Source organism: Hemitrygon akajei, chromosome 3 (assembly GCF_048418815.1).
Source record: "Hemitrygon akajei chromosome 3, sHemAka1.3, whole genome shotgun sequence".
Lineage (NCBI taxonomy): Eukaryota > Metazoa > Chordata > Chondrichthyes > Myliobatiformes > Dasyatidae > Hemitrygon > Hemitrygon akajei.
Genome location: NC_133126.1, coordinates 177,978,038 through 177,995,200, shown reverse-complemented (window position 1 = coordinate 177,995,200; position 17,163 = coordinate 177,978,038). Strand labels below are relative to the sequence as shown.

At 42.8% G+C, this 17,163-nt stretch overlaps 1 protein-coding gene across 1 annotated transcript in view; it reads left to right on the top strand.

The window, feature by feature from the left end:
* Positions 1-17,163, top strand: part of LOC140724424 (uncharacterized) — a 145,168-nt gene that overhangs the window by 62,788 nt on the left and 65,217 nt on the right. Inside the window, exons 3-4 of the mRNA XM_073038875.1 lie at positions 2,978-3,130; positions 16,714-16,862. Coding sequence (XP_072894976.1) covers positions 2,978-3,130; positions 16,714-16,862 — 302 coding nt within the window. The remainder of the gene's footprint in view (positions 1-2,977; positions 3,131-16,713; positions 16,863-17,163) is intronic.

Sequence of the window (17,163 nt, the reverse complement as noted above, 5' to 3'; positions counted from 1 at the left end):
GGGGGGCTGGTGCAGAAATGGCAGAGATACTTATGATGCCCTAAGCTGTGGATGAGGTGCAAGTGTATTGGAGGATAGCCAGTGTTGTTCCATTGTTTAAGAAAGGCTCTACAAATAAGCCAGGAAATTATAGGCTGGTAATCCTGACATCAGTAGTGGGTAAGTGTTGTAAGTGAGGAAACAGATTCGATAGGTCTCAAGGACAAGGATTCTGGACATGCAGACTTGGTAGTAAAGGATTTTACTTACAGAAGGCAAATGTGAGGAAATGGCAACAGAAGCAACATGCACAAAATGTACAGTAGTTGGATCGGCAATAAAACACACGCGGACAATTACTAATGAACGTGGGAAAATTGCACAGGAACAAAATACACACACACACACACACACACACACACACACACACACACACACACACACACACACACACACACACACACACACACACACACACACACACACACACACACACACACACACACACACACACACACACACACACACACCACCACCCCACCCATCATCAATACAATATCCGCCCCCCTTAACTCTGTGTGGGCATGGCTCTATGCTATTAGGGACAATAATCAACGTTCCCAACCCTATTCAATGCACAGCTCACGAACAGTTTCTCCAGTGCCGTTCCACGGTTCTCAGCCTGGAGTGAAGCAGGGTGGTCCCTTGGAGATGGTAAAGAGAGCGAGTCCAGCACATGTGGCACCCTTTTAGTGCAGGAGGGCTGTAGGGTCCAGCCCAGGTAATTCACAGGAGGGCCAATGGCTTGGTACCAGCCAAGTTAAGCTGATTACAAAGGCCAATTGCCCGAGGCCAAGTACAAGGCTATTTAAAGGTGCCAATAGTTAGGTGTGCATTGATGGGCGAGGAGGAGTCAAACCTTGATTGGCAGGTGGCATGCCTTCCGACCAGGTGGTGGGCAGTGCTGTCACGTGACAGTCACGACCCCTCCAATACGGTAAGTTATGGGAATTCCATGTAAGTTATATGTATTCCAAAGGGCCAAATATATGAGTATTTCAATAGACAGATTGATTAGGGATAGTCAACATGGCTTTGTGCAACGTATGTTATGTATAACCAAACTCACTGAGTTTTTTGAGGAAGTTACCAGGGAAGTTGATGCAGGCAAGGCAGCGGATGTTGTCTATATTATCCTTAGCAATGCCTTTGACAAGATCGCACATGGGACTTCAGTCAACAAGGTTCAGTCACTTGTCGATTGGTGGGCTGGGGTTTGGAGTTTGATGTTCTTCCTCGGTGTGGGCAATCTGTTAATTTTTGTGCAAGGGAGGGGTTTGGGGTTTGCCAGTTTTTGTTTCTTTTTTTCTTTTTTTGCGGGGGCATCAGTGTCTTTTCTTTCAACTACTTTGTTTTTTTTCTGTATTTTATGGCTATCTGGAGAAGACAGATCTCAGAATTGAATTATGCATATGTACTTTGATAATAAAATAAACCTTTGACCAGGTAGATAGGATTGTGAAGAAAGCTCTTGACCCATTTCCTGTCATAAATCAAAGCACTGAGTGCCGGAGTTGGGATGATATATTGAAGTTGTATAGGATGTTAGTGGGGCCTAGTTTGGAGTACTGTAAACACGAGGAAATCTGGAGATGCTGGAAATTCAAGCAACACACACAAAATGCTGGTGGAGCACAGCAGGCCAGGCAGCACTGTCGATGTTTCGGGCCCAGACCCTTCGTCAGGACCTGACGAGGGGTCTCGGCCCAAAACGTCGACAGATAGATAGATAGATAGATAGATACTTTATTCATCCCCATGGGGAAATTCAACATTTTTTCCAATGTCCCATACACTTGTTGTAGTAAAACTTTAATAAAGTTTTAATAAAAGCATTAATAATAGCTTTTAAAAAGTTCTTAAGTAGTTTACTTAAATACATTAAATACAATCAACCCCGGCACTTTAACATATCTTACTCCTGGCGGTTGAATTGTAAAGCCTAATGGCATTGGTGAGTATTGACCTCTTCATCCTGTCTGAGGAGCATTGCATCGATAGCAGCCTGTCGCTGAAACTGCTTCTCTGTCTCTGGACAGTGCGTCTTCCTATAGATGCTGCCTGGCCGGCTGTGCTCCACCAGCATTTTGTGTGTGTTGCTTGGAGTACTGTACGCAGCTTTGGTCACCTACCTACAGGAAAGGTGAGGACCTGGGTTATAGGGAAAGATTGAAAGGGTTAGGACTTTATTCTCTAGAGCATAAAAGAATGAGGGGAGATTTGATAGAGGTATACAAAATTATGAGGGTATAGATAGAGTAAATGCAAGCAGGCTTTTTCTACTAAGATTGGGTGAGACTACAACGCGAGGTCATTGGTTAAGGGTGAAAGGTGAAATGTTTAAAGGGAACATGAGTGGGCACTTCACTCAGAGGGTGGTGAGAGTGTGGAACGAGCTGCCAGCACAAGTGGTGGGTGTGAGCTCAGTTTTGGCATTTAAGTGAAATTTGGATAGGCCCATGGATAGGAGGGGTATGGAGGGCTATGGTCCAGGGGCAGGTCGATGGGACTAAGCAGAGTAATAGTTCAGCATGGACTAGATGTTTCTGTGCTGTAGTGTTCTATGACTCTATACTTCCCGATGAAACAGAAAAATATGATGACTGTAAAAGGAAAGTTGAGACGTTTTACTCGATGGGGATGTATTGGAAGGCCTCAGATCCATTGTCATCACATTGGATAGGCTCCAAGGGGTTATGTAAAGAGGCCATTAGCAAAAAAGCAGTATGGTTAAAAAAGGAGATTTAGGGAATTTTAGATTAGTTTGAAGACAAAAATTAAACGTGAAAGATTGAAAATGCAAAATATGAGATGAGATTGTGGCAGTTTAAAAGCATTATATTTGATCTCAGCACTGATGGGGTGGGTAGTCAAATTCAATTAAATTTTAGGTGCTGCAATTTAAGTCACTGCGATAACTCTTCCCTTTGCTTTCCAGTTGATACTTGCCGGGTCTGAGACATCTGCAGATTCTCTGCCACCAGTCACTCTGAAACCGCTGCTAATGACAATCCGAGACGAGCGGTACATGTATGGAAAGGAGCTGTATGTCTGGCATGTTGCTCTGAACAATGAGGACATTGCAAATTTAGTAAGTTTAAATATTGACTCTGTTCTGCTGAAAAGTCCTGGGCTTTGAAAGAGAAGCAATAAATCACAGTATTTTGAGGGATTAGCTGTTTGCAATTATAATACATAATTAAGTCCAGTACTGAGAAACATTACTAAATGCAGCACTATGATATACTGTTCAAAAAGGGGTTTCCAACCTGTGTCCATGGAGCCCTTGCTTATTTGTATTGGTCCCTGGCATCAAATCAAGTGTAATTATTATTCAAACCATGCATAGATACAGACAGACAGACAGGCATACTTTATTGATCCCGAGGGAAATTGGGTTTCGTTACAGTTGCACCAACCAAGAATAGAGTAGAAATATAGCAAAATAAAACCAGAAATAATGAAATAATGTTATTAAATATAATTAAATAAATTAAGTAAATTATGCCAAGTGGAAATAAGTCCAGGACCAGCCTATTGGCTCAGAGTGTCTGACACTCTGAGGGTGGAGTTGTAAAGTTTGATGGCCACAGGCAGGAATGACTTCCTATGACGCTCAGTGTTGCATCTCGGTGGAATGAGTCTCTGGCTGAATGTACTCCTGTGCCTAACCAGTACATTATGGAGTGGATGGGAGACATTGTCCAAGATGGCATGCAACTTGGACAGCACCCTCTTTTCAGACACCACCGTCAGAGAGTCCCGTTCCACCCCCACAACATCACTGGCCTTACGAATGAGTTTGTTGATTCTGTTGGTGTCCGCTACCCTCAACCTGCTGCCCCAGCACACAATAGCAAACATTATAACACTGGCCACCACAGACTCGTAGAACATCCTCAGCATCATCCGGCAGATGTTAAAGGACCTCAGTCTCTTCAGGAAATAGAGACGGCTCTGACCTTTCTTGTAGACAGCCTCAGTGTTCTTTGACCAGTCCAGTTTATTGTCCATTCGTATCCCCAGCTGAACAAGATAGTGTTCCTGTGGCGCCAAGGAGCAAAACATTCAAAATAGCAAGCATACATTTAAAAATAGTGAGTAACATAATTCAAAATGTCCAGCAAAGAAGCACATTCACTTGGACAAAAAACATATGTAGTCTAAGACCCTGAGCGACAATGTCCGGCAACACCTTGGCCAGCTCTGCCACCAATACCAGTCCAGTTACTCTGATCAACGAGCAGCTCACTGATGGAGTAGCCCTGCAGTACCCAATGTTCTTGGAGTGGAATTGTCTTTGGATCGTTAGAAAAAGGTTGGGAACCCCTGCTTTACAAGCTGAATAAGTCCTACTTCCATTACAATAGTTTTAGACAAATCATAGTTCATTATGATAGGGTGAAATACGTTTCTTTTTATTTGGGAGCAGCTGATGGTTGTGGGGATTTGGGAAGTGGAGTAGATACGAATTTGCTGGAAGTTATTTCATGGCATTAAGTGTAAAAATTAGATTTTCATGGAATTTTGACTTCTTCATCCTTCTTAAACTGTACACTTTTAATTTCTCCTGTCAGAATGAAATGTCCATTATTCTTCATTTCCAACACATGGTAATGAATGAAACATATTACCAAATGACATTGTAGTGAGACAAAGGACTGTCACTGTCACTGTCACACTCAATAATAATTCTCTGCATTGGGCTGGTCATGGTTTAAAGTTTAATCTTCTTCTGAAATGTTACACACAGCTTGTCAATCTAAAATCCTCACATAATAGAGGCAGGTGTTTGATCGCTCAGTCACACCGTCGCACAAAGAACTACCTACTCTGGAATTCATTTGAGAGAGAATGGATGCAGTAACTTGATTGCAGACAGTCTACTCGGAGAACAACACCAAGCAAAGGTGGAGCTGAGAATAATTTTATCCTTTATTCATTGGATTGGGAAAAGGAAGCAACTTCAGAGTAATCATGATGCTGGAGTCAGTGAGTCCAACTAGAAACACCAGCTCAAACACAAGGAAGTCTGCAGATGCTGGAAATCCAAAGCAGCACATGCACACAACACTGGAGGAACTCAGCAGGTCAGGCAACATCTATAGAAAAGAATTAGCACCTGAAGCCCTGAAGAAGAGTCTTGGCCCAAAATGTCAACTGTTTATTCTTTTCCCTTGATGCTACTTGCCCTGCTGAGTTCCTCCAGCATATTTTTTTGTGTATATTGCCTTGAAAACACCAGCTTCCAGCTCTGTGAACTTCACTGTGTCTCGTCAAATGTAAAAATCACTCTCGCTGAATTCAATGTGGACTCAAAGCGGGGAGCAGTCTAGCTGAATCCTTCACATTTAAGAGGTATTGGAAGGTACTAATGTGGGCAAGTCAGAGTGATATAGATAGGCACCACAGAGAATGCAGATGAGTTGAAGGGAGTGCCCATTTCTCTGCTGTACAACTCACTGAGTCTATGACTCAAAGATGTCCCATCACTTGTCGATGGCATGAAATGTTTATTTTCTTGTTCTCCTAAAGCTTCTAAACCAAGCCTAACTTGAAGAATTCACCTTGAAGAGCACTCAGCAGCTGCCTGCTTTAGATTATTTGTGGATCCAAGTTCAATGTTTAAAGTAAAAGTTATTATCAAAGTGCATACGGTATATATTATAGTTTACTATCCTGAGATTCATTTTATGGATAGACTTCATCACCCCTCTCAAGGAGGTGTCTAATGTTTCTAGGCAACATCTTACCTTCTCCAAGCCATTAATGAACAAAATGAATGGTGACATACAATGTTTCCTTGAATAATCATTGTGGTTATTCTGATCTATGCCTTTATTGAAGTGGTCCTGTTGAAACAACTCTTGCTAATTCAATGCAAATGTCACCAATTTAACTGACTGAAAACCCCTAACCATCATAAGATGTTTATCCCAATCCTTTCTCTGCCTCCCAGTTAGCATGATGTATATATTCTGTGCATACAAAGGATGTGTGACTCCACAAGCAAAAGCTGTTGCCATTAGAACTCTTGCTGGAAACTTGTTGAAGTTTTCAACTTAAAAAGCATAGCCTCAATGTTTCTCTGTTCATCTTTCCCTCGAGTAGTTTCCTCACTGATCACAGTTGGCCATTTGCATCATATAATGTAGGTAATATTTTCCCCTCCAACTTTCTAACTACTACCCCATATCAATCACCTAACTTTCAACATAACGGTGACGTTATACCCAAAACTCTACACCTGCTCCTCTTTCACAATGAGCCACTTACCAACCCAGCCAGCTCTGGATTACAAGCTCTCGCATTTCCTTTTCAAACACCATAAATAACACATCAAGACAGGGAAAGTCATAAGGCTGTGTTGCAGAGATGGGTGATTTATGGTACCAACAACTTGGGTTCGGCTCTGGGTGACGTGTCTCAAAAGACTGTTGAGTGCTGTATCTCAATAAATAAATAGATCCCACCACTAGCTGTAGAGAGTGTGTACGTCCTTCCCATAGAATGTATGGGTTTCCTCCGGGTGCTCTGGTTTCCTCCCATAGTCCAAAGATGTACCATTTAGAAACATAGAAACATAGAAAATAGGTGCAGGAGTAGGCCATTCGGCCCTTCAAGCCTGCACTGCCATTCAGTATGATCATGGCTGATCATCCAACTCAGAACCCTGTACCTGCTTTAGAACCCTGTACCTGCTTTTGGTAGGTTATTGGGTGGTTGTAAAATATCCTGTGATTAATCTGGGATTAAATCGGGGGAGTTACTAGGCAGCGTGAGGGCCTGTTCTGTCCTATATTTCAATCAATCAATCAATCAATCATTCAATAGGCATGTTTGAATTTTCAATGTTAGTTAGTATCCATAGATGATCATTGCAAATTATTGCCTCTCTTTAGCCTTCAACTTTCCTTGTCTAAAACCTTTGTAATACTTTCATAGAACATAGAAATCTACAGCACATTACAGGCCCTTCGGCCCACTATGTGGTGCCAACCATGTAACCTACTCTAGAAACTGCCTGGAATTTCCCTAGCACATGGCCCTCTATTTTTCGAAGCTCCATGTACCTCAGAGGCTCTAAAAAGAGCCTATTGTATCCGCTTTCACCACCACCGTCGCTGGCAGTGCATCCACGCACCCACCACTCTCTGTGTGAAAAACTTAACCCTGACATCCCCTCAGTACCTGCTTCCAAGCACCTTAAAACTATGCCCCCTCGTGTTAGCCAATTCAACCCTGGGGAAAAACCTCTGGCTATCCGCATGATTTCTCATCATCTTTCCATTTCAACTTTGATTTGCTTCAAGGATACTCGTGTTTTAACATACCATCTTAACCTTCCCAATGTCATTTTATCTACCAATGTATTTGCTGCGATAATTTAGTGAGCCATCTATTTCTTTTTCTTGAATTACCCGGTACATTAATCATTTTAGATTAGATTAGATTATGAGGACACTCAGTCCTCGTTTATTGTCATTTAGAAATGCATGCATGCATTAAGAAATGATACATTTGTTCCTCCAGAGTGATATCACAAAAAAAACAGGACAAACCAAAGACTAACACTGACAAAACCACACAATTATAACATATAGTTACAGCAGTGCAAAGCAATACCATAATTTGATAAAGAACAGACCATGGGCACAGTAAAATAAAAGTCTCAAGTCCCGATCAACTCTGATAGTCCCCGATAGCAGAGAGCAAAAAGGGAGAAACTCTCCCTGCCATAAACTTCTAGGCACCGACAACTGATGCATTGGAAGCACAGGACCACAGCAGACTCTGAGTCCATCTGAAAACTTCGAGCCTCCGACCAGCCCCTCCGATACAGCCTCCCGAGCGCTATCCTCTGCCGAGCGCCTTTGACCTCATCCCAGCCGCCGAAACAAGCAAAGCCGCGGTCTCGGGGGCCTTCTCCTCCGGAGATTCCGGACCGCACAGTAGCAGCGGCAGCGAAGCGGGCATTTCAGAAGTTTCTCTGGATGTTCCTCCGTTCTCTCACGTCTGCCTCCATCAAATCAGGATTGTGCACGGATCTCTACTTAATAAATAACAGATATCATTCACCGGAGAGGCTGCACGCGCTGTGTCACACCGCCATCTTCTCCTCCCTCCTCCTGCATCTCATTTCATGAGAGAAGATTGTCCAGTAGTTGTGTAGGCCTGAGACCTGTTTTTCAGTGCAAATTTACATAATCGTTTTCATAGGTCAATTACTTCTTTTGCAACCTTGTTTTAACTGCACGTTCAGAGCAGGTCAATATCTGTTGGTGTTGCATTAATATCTAATGTAACCGATTCAAATCTATATTGGATCATTTCCTTTCTGGTGATATTTTCCTTCCACATTTGTGTTTGAGAATACATTTGAATTGCTGTCGTCCTATTCAGAGCAATGGGAAAAAAAATATTGTTTAATCTATTAGTTCCATAATCCCTTTAAACGATTAGTTCTGCATTTCACACAAGGTCCTGGTTACTAGCACGGCCTTGTTCAATTAGCTTGGATCCTAGAACTATCAGAGTTGGACACCAAGTAGAGTCAGAGTGTTAGTGACAGAAACGTGGGTTCAATGCTGATCTCGGGTGCTGTTTGTATGGAGTTTGCATGTTCCCTCTGTGACTGCTTGGGGTTTCCCCGGCTGTTTCAGTTTCCTCTCTCAGCCCAAAGATGAGTCAGTTGGTGTTTTAATTGGCTATTGAAAGTTGGCCCTGGGGTGTAGATGAATGGAAGGATCTGCTGGGAGGGTGGTAAGAATCTGGGGAGAATAAGAAATGGAATTAACATAGGATTAGTGTAAACTGGGTGGCTGATGTTCAGCAAGCACTCGTTTGGCCGAAGGGCTTATTTCTGTACCGTTTCTCACAATTACTCTAATATGTCATGCTGTTGTTATTTGTGCTTTAATTTCAGAATCCCAAATCTAAATATTGTGGGATTAACAGGTTTTGCCAGGTTAAAAAGTCTTGTCCCCATTAACTCCTTATTCTTTTAAGCGCAGTAATCTGCTCAGAGCGGAAACCACTCCGACTAAATTAAACACAAGAAAATCTGCAAATGCTGGAAAGAGACTAATAGACAGGTATATGGAGGAATTTAAGGTGGGGGGTTATATGGGAGGCCGGGTTTGAGGGTCAGTGCAACATTGTGGGCCGAAGGGCCTGTAATGTGCTGTACTATTCTATGTTCTATGTTCTATGAAACCAAGCAACACACACAAAATGCTGGAAGAACTCAGCAGGCCAGCCAGCCTGTATGGAAAAGAGTAAACAGTTGATGTTTCGAGCCAAAACCCTTCATCAGGACTGGAAAAAAAAAATGAGAAGTCAAGTAAGAAGGTGTGGAGGGGTGGGGAAGAAAAAGAACAAGGTGGTAGGTGATAGGTGAAACTGGGAGGAGGGGAGGATGAAGTAAAGAGCTGGAAAGTTGATTAATTGAAGAGATAACAGGCTGGACAATGGGGAAACTGATAGGAGAGGACAGAAGACCATGGGCAAAAGGGAAGGAGGTGCACCAGAGGGTGGTGATGGGCAGGTTAGGAGATAAAATGAGATTGGGAAACAGGGATGGGGAATGGTGAAAGGGGGAGCAATTACCAGAAGTTCTGGAAATTTGAGGTTCATGCCTTCAGGTTGGAGGCTGCCTGGGCGGAATACAAGGCGGTGCTCCACCAACCTGAGTGTGGCCTCATCGTGGCAGTAGAGGAGGCCATGGACTGACATGTCAGAATGGGAATGGGAAGTAGAATTGAAATGGGTGGCTACTGGGAGTTCCCGCTTTCTTGGGGGAGCGGAGAGTAGGTGCTCGGCGAGGTGGTCTCCCAATCTACAGTATGTTGAGTCTCACCGAATCACAGGAGGCAACACCGGGAGCACAGGATACAGTACATGACCCCAACAGACTCACTGGTGAAGTGTCGTTTCACCTGGAAGGACTGTTTAGGGTCCTTAATGGTAGTGAGGGAGGAAGTGTAGGGGCAGGTGTGGCACTTGTTCCACTTGCAAGGATAAGTGCCAGGAGGGAGATCAGTGGGGAGGGACAAATGGACAAAAGAGTCCCTGTGGAAAGTGGGTGGGAGGAAAAGATGTGTTGGTGGTGGGAACCCATTAGAGATGGCTTGGCTATATTAAATTTGAGCTTCCTGAAGGCAAAATCTTAACTTAAATTCATCACGATAACTTGTAACCTCTGCCTGTTGGTACGGTTTAAATGCTTGAAACAAGATCTCTTGCTGCATCACTTGTGTTTCCCAAACCTCAATCCCACCTCGTTTTAAAAGGATTCAATCCACTGTGGTGCTGCTGATGAGCCCAAGGGGAAAACTTGACCCTGGAGAAAAACATTGTTTCATTGTAACCTCCAAAGCCACATTCACAGCTTTCCCTTAAAACAATAAATGTCAAAAAGGATTCTAATGCTTTATAGTATCTAGTGTGTAATGAATGTCAGATAAACAAAATCAGATAAATGTTGGATTGAATTATTCAACAGTTGCCAAATCTAATCTGAGTGAAAACAAAAACTTGCTTCAATCAGTGCTCTCTGGTTATTGGCCTCTTCACTCAGAGACAGGGCTCCTTTTAATCCCTTCTCTTTAACATTTTGATAATTTGGTGCAAATTTTAAATTATTTTAAACAGGAAAGCTGCTGGAAAAAAACTCAGACAGAATTGAGAACTTCAATGAGTGGGGAAATGTCTGTGGCAGTGTTAAGTTTCCTAAGCTGTATTTTTCATCATTTAAAGTGTTGTAGTCTGGGGAAAATTACACACTCAGGACAACTACTTTTTCGGGTTTTAATTCCTTTATCTGTTTTAGATGTTTAAGTACCAGAAGAGGGTCTTAAAACAAAACGAACGACTTTACAATCAGGTCCTGCTGTTACAATCTCTGTTTAACCTTCAATCCACACACTGTGTATCGACCAATTGCATATGCAGTATAAAAATACAAAGAAAATCACACAAAACTGATACAGTACTAATACAGTAGTGGCAATTCTGAAGGAACACAATACAAACAACATCAGAATCCTCCCAACCCTGTATCTTACACATAGCAGTGAAAAATGTAAGCGAGTACATCTCATCTAAGATGTCTACTACTTTTTAGTACACACATGCTGACCCCCCCAAACGGAGACTAAACATTCACGTTATGCTGTTACGTGCACAATCAGTCATGATACAATAAAGTTAGACAAAAGGTACACTTCAGCACAACTTTTACAAGATATCGCCTGGTAGTTAAATTACAGGAAGACTGACCTACTTGGCCGGTGAGGAACTTTGCAAGCCACACTATCCAATGTCGAGTTCTTTACTCGTGAAAATCTAAAGCATCCACATGTAAAACATGTCAAATTACCAATATTCTCGATTCGCCAACAAGCATAAACGAATTCACATGGATATTGTAAATTAATGCTCACCTTTCCTTACACAGCCCAGTACCTCTGGGGGTGGGGGGGGGAGGTACTTGATTCCACCGCCCTACCAGCTTCGGCAGCAGAAAGCAAAATGGTCTCCCCGCTATCCCGTGCGTGCGTAATGATGTCACCATCTCCACTTAAAGGCACAGACAACTATTCTAGCATTACCCGGATGAATGCCTAAGTATACGTTTTAACGATAATGAATAGCATTCAATGGTCACCCAGTTACATAAGCAATAAATACTGAAAATTCTGATGTGTGATATTTGTCCTTACTCCAGTTGATTCCATACCTTGCTAAATTCTAATTATATTCACGAATTTGCTCATGTTCTGGGCATAGATGTTACAGTGAGTTTATTGAGCATCAGAAGCTGTTTGCCTGCTGTGTTTAGTTTTGTCCAGCCAACCCAAGATATCAAGCAGGATTTAAGAAACAACAACTCTCATGTATAAACTCTCAATTCAAAAACTAGGAACAATATGCTGGATGATTTAAGAAGGAGCTGAACCACTATTTGACTTGGTCAGTGATTGTATTATTATAAGTGCAAGAAATAACTGCAAAAATATACTCTCTATATAAAAACTGATCTCTGACATCTCCCTTAAACTTCCCTCCACTCGCCTTAACAACTCTGGTATTAGCCACTGCTGCCCTGGGAGAAAGACATTAAATGACATGTTATAATTTTATATGCCTGAATTCTCCAATTTAAGGTAACCTTCTCCACCTCTGTCCCTTTTCTCTCTCCTTCTGATCTACCAGTTTCTCCTACACGCAGCCCAGCACCTCCACTCCCATTAACCTATTTTGGCCAAACATGATGAAGTGTCTTGGCTCAAAATATCAGTTCCTTATTCCTCTACATTAGGGGTTCCAAACCTGTGGTCTATGAACTATTCAGTTAATGGCAGGAGTCCATGGCATAAAAAGGTTAGCATTCCTGCTCTACATAGATTATGCTTGACCTTCTGAGTTCTTCCAGCATTGTGTATCCGTTACCCTGCTCTATTACCCACACACCCCTCCCAGAGAGTCCCCACACTCTACTGTTCCCACTGTTTTCACCATCTCCTGATTTGCTTCCTCTCCAATCACATTCTACCATCTGCAGTCCTCATTGCCTCGGTCTGTGATCGAGGCAGAGCAGGGGGGAGGAGGATAGATAAGTTTACCCCAGGTGCTCCAGTTTTCCTCCCACAATCTACAGCCTTGACCTTGGTTTTCAGATCCATTCATCACTGTCATCATTATGTGCCCTGTCATAAGACATGGACAATCATGGTCTATGATCATAATTGTTCTTGGCAAATCTTTCTACAGAAGTGGTTTGCCATTGCCTTCATCTGGGCAGTGTCTTTACAAGATGGGTGATGCCAGCCATTATCAATACTCTTCATGTGATTGTCTGTCAGGCTTCAGTGGGCGCATAACCAGGACTTGTGATATGCACCAGCTGCTCATACAACCATCCACCATGATCGGGGGAGGGTGGGGAGGAAGGTAGCTAAGCAAGTGCTACACCTGCAGCCTAGCGGAGGGAAGGAGCGCCTTACACCTCCTTTGGTACAGGCGTATCTACACCCTGCCACTCAGAGAGGGCGAGTAGGAGTCAAATCAGGGCTGGTAATGAGGTTACAAGAGCAGGAGCGGTTACAGGGAAAGAGGTGTTTGCTTTGGAATAATGGGATTGCATTGAATCAAAGGGCTGACTGGCCTCCTCTTGGGGACTGGTCTGAGAAAGCAGTGGATGCTTTGGTGGAGATCTTTCAGAATGCCTTGAAGCAATCCAAATAGCAGATGTTAACACCACTCTTGATCAGCAGCAACACGCAGAGCTCTAGAGGAGTCCAGCGGGTCAGTCAGCATCTGCGGTAGGAAATAGACAGTCAATGCTTCAGGTTGAGACCCGACATTCGGACTGGAAATCAAGAGGGGAGATAGCCAGTACAAAATGGCATGGGGGAGGGTTGAAATAAGAGCTGGCAGGTGATCAGTACATCCACGTGAGAGGGGGAAGATTGGAATATAACAGAGAGGGAGAATGGGAATGATGTAGGAATCTGGGGGTTGATAGATGGAAGTGACAAAGGACTGAGGAAGATGGAATCTGATAGGAAAGGACAGTGGACCATAAAATAAAGGGAAGGAGGTGAAGAAGGGAACTGGAAGGAGGAATGTAGGTGATGGGCAAACAGAGAGGGTGGAGGAGTAGGAGAGGGGGGTGAAGGGGCTGGTGGAATCAGGAAAAACGAAGGATGAATATCTCCTGACTTGCTGAGTTCCTCCAACATCTTGTGTGTAGCTCCAGACTTCCAGCATTTGCAGCTTCGTGTTTCATCACACGAGGAAGATGGAAAAGAACGAAGGTTAGATAGTCAGAGCTCCCCCAAAGTGGAAATGGGAGCTTAGCTTAAGGTGGGAAGGTGAGAGTTTGAAGGTGGTTTCTGAGGCAGGTTTTTTTACGGAGAGGGTGGTAGGTGCCTGGAGGTGAGGGGGCAAGTGTTTAAGAAGCACATCAGTAGGAGGAAATTGGGAGATATGTGCACTTGCAAGCAGCTGTGCCGTTCGACAGTCTATCATGTAGTTGTGATAGACACTGGGGGCTGAATGGCATGTTTCTGTGCCATCCTGTTCTGTGTTCCACGTTTAAGGCAACTACAGGCCATGTAGGCAAATTCCTTTTGTTGGCAAAATTCTGGAATAAATTAGTAAGGGAATGGCAGAAGTGCCAGTTTAAAAAAAAAATCCCATGGTAGTGGATAGTCAGAGTGGTTAGATGAAAGAGAAATCTATTGGTTTATTTTTAGAAGTGTTAACCAGCCAAACCGTATTCTTTTGGATTTTCAAGCAAGTAAGAACATGCCATTACCAGAAGTTTCTATTACAGAATAAAACCTCAGAGGGCTGGGACAATATTAACCCCAAGAAGAATAATTTAAAGATCAGGAAACACAGTGGGAATAACTGGTTTATTTCCTGGTGGCAGACTGTTACCAGATTGCAGCTGATAGAGAGATGCTGAAAAGCTGGCTTCTGGAATGGAATGTCAAAGTGCAAGGATAATTTTTAGGAACAATAGAAAAACTGAATAATTTTCCACACTATTTTGCACCGATGCTCAGAGGGTTTTGTTGTCCTTATACAGGAATCACAGAGAGCAAATATGTAAAGAATTAAGGTTTTATTGCAAGGGGATTTGAGCACAGAGGGGAAATAAGTTTTGTTGCCGTGATGCAGTGCTGTGATAAGATCAATGCTGGAGTAACTGTTGCACTCCAAATCTGTGGAAGGAAGCCCTTTTCTGGAGCTAATGCAACTAAATCTCGGAGATAGAGTGTTATCTTTGTTAGCCTTTGTCTATTTTATATATAGTTTTAAATATAATTTTTCTAAAACTGCATGCTATTTCTTTATTCCTCTGAATGCCTGCAGAAATGTGAATCCTAAGGTAATATATGGTACGCCTATGTGCAGTTTGATAATTAATGTACTTAGAGTTTTTCAACTTTGGAAAATTAACTTGAGGCTGCGGTAAATGGATCAGCCATGACGGTGGCGGGACAGAACGCTGTCATATTAACAACATTGTTCATCTCTCGGAAACGTTCCGATCGTGGGGAGAGTCCGAGAGCATTATTCCACCTTGTGCCGCTTTTCCATTATCCTCCATGGGCCTCTTCTCTTCTGGCCTCTCCCAAGAAGTGCAGAAGTGATGTTTCGGAGGTGAGTGGGCATGATGTCCTGGCTGTGAAGGATGCTCCTTTCTGGAGATGATGTAACTAAGCTCTGGAATGAGGGTGTTATGATATGGGGGGGGGGGGGGTGGTGAGAAGGTGGGGAGAGAGAGAGAGAATGTTTCAGTCCTTTAGATCTGGTGAGAAATGACTGTGTTACGTAGGGTGATACTCAAAGGTTATTTCCTCTGACTGAATAGATAGATGCTATGGTTCATTATCTAAGGCAGGGGTTTCCAACCTGGTGTCCATGGACCCCTTGGTTATTGGTAAGGGTTTATGGCATAAAAAAGGTTGGGAACCCCTGCTCTATAGGAAAATGATCAGCCTCGTAGGTAATAGGTATCGTGGCTCATCACAATTTTCTGTTCCAAAGGCTATGAATGTCTAATTGTTGAGTGCATTAAGATTTTGGGGGGAGCTCTCTGTGAATTTCATTATCACAAAGAAGGCATGGTGGTGCCTCTACTTTCCTAGAAGTCTGTGTACATTTGGCATGTTACCAAAACTTCGACAAACTTCCATTGAAGTTCTATAACTTGTATAGATCCATAGTGGATCACAGCTGGTTGCATCACAGCCTGGCATGGAAGCACCAATGCCCGGGAACTGAAAAGGCTACAGAAAGAGGTGGATATAGCCCAGTTCGTCCCAGGCAGAACCCACCCCACAGTGGAGTGCTGCTACAGGAAAGCAGCATCCATCATCAAAGACCCCCACCACCCAAGCATGCTCTCTCTTCTTATTGCTACTATCAGGCAGGAGGTACAGAAGCCCTAGATCCCAGAAATAGTTATTATCCTGAACCAGTGTGGATAACTTCATTCACCACTGCTCTGAAGATTCTACAAACTGACTTTGCAAGGACTCTTTGCAATTTATGTTCTCGGTACTATTTTTATCTGCCCAGACTGTCTTCTTTGCCATTAGTATTTGTCAGTCTCTTGTTTATGCAAAATATTGTATTGTATTTCTTTTGTTCCCTGTAAATGCCTGCAGGAAAATGAATCTGAAGATAATATATGGTAACATATTCCTAATTGATAATAAATTTGCTTTGAACTTTTGAACTTTGGAAAATGAACTTGAGGCTGCAGTAAGTAGATCAGCCTTGATAGTGGGACTGGCTTGAGGTATGGTACTCTGCATTGGAACTAATTTCCCATGTCTTTATATCAGGCAGCACTGCCCCTCTCTTGGGAGCATTCTGATCACACAAAGGAGTGAAAGAGCATTATTCTACCTAGTATTGCTGTTCCAGTATCATTCATATGCTTGTATCTTTATGCTTCTCTCAAGAAATTGGGAAGTTGGGAAGCGACAGGGCATGAAGCCCTGCCTTTCATGTGGTTGGGTTGTGCACTGGCCAGTGTCTTCCTGAAATCTGCACTGTGTGAAAAAGCTACAGTGATATTTTAGATTTATATAATGTTTTCATATTAGTCATGCCGGCTTGTTTTATCTGGGGCTGTTTGTGACCACATAGGCAATAATTCTCGAACTCCGTGGACGGACATCTTATCCATTTTCCAAAATTGAACTGTTGGATTGTGGAATTGATACCTGGTCAATTGAAAGGCTTGGGAAATCTCTCAATTTTAGTGTGTTGACTTGCATTGTTCTGGATTACAATGAGTAAGTATACAACCTCTAGTATTGAAGTATAATTTTATAAAAATGCTTTTGTACATTTAATTCAGAGTGTTGTGCCATCATTGCAAAGGCTCACAATAGGAAGTTGAATATCACCTTCACTACTCACCTGAAGTGGAATGCAGCATTAAGTCGCGAGGCCCCAACCCCTTGTATTATAATACGTGAAAGGTCAGTTTACAGAAGAGAACGCCTTTTCTCCTCTAGTGACCCCAGTGTTGTTGTTAAAGACAAGGTAATGCTGTCCATTTGTCCAACTTGTAAATCCCTACAAGTAACCCAT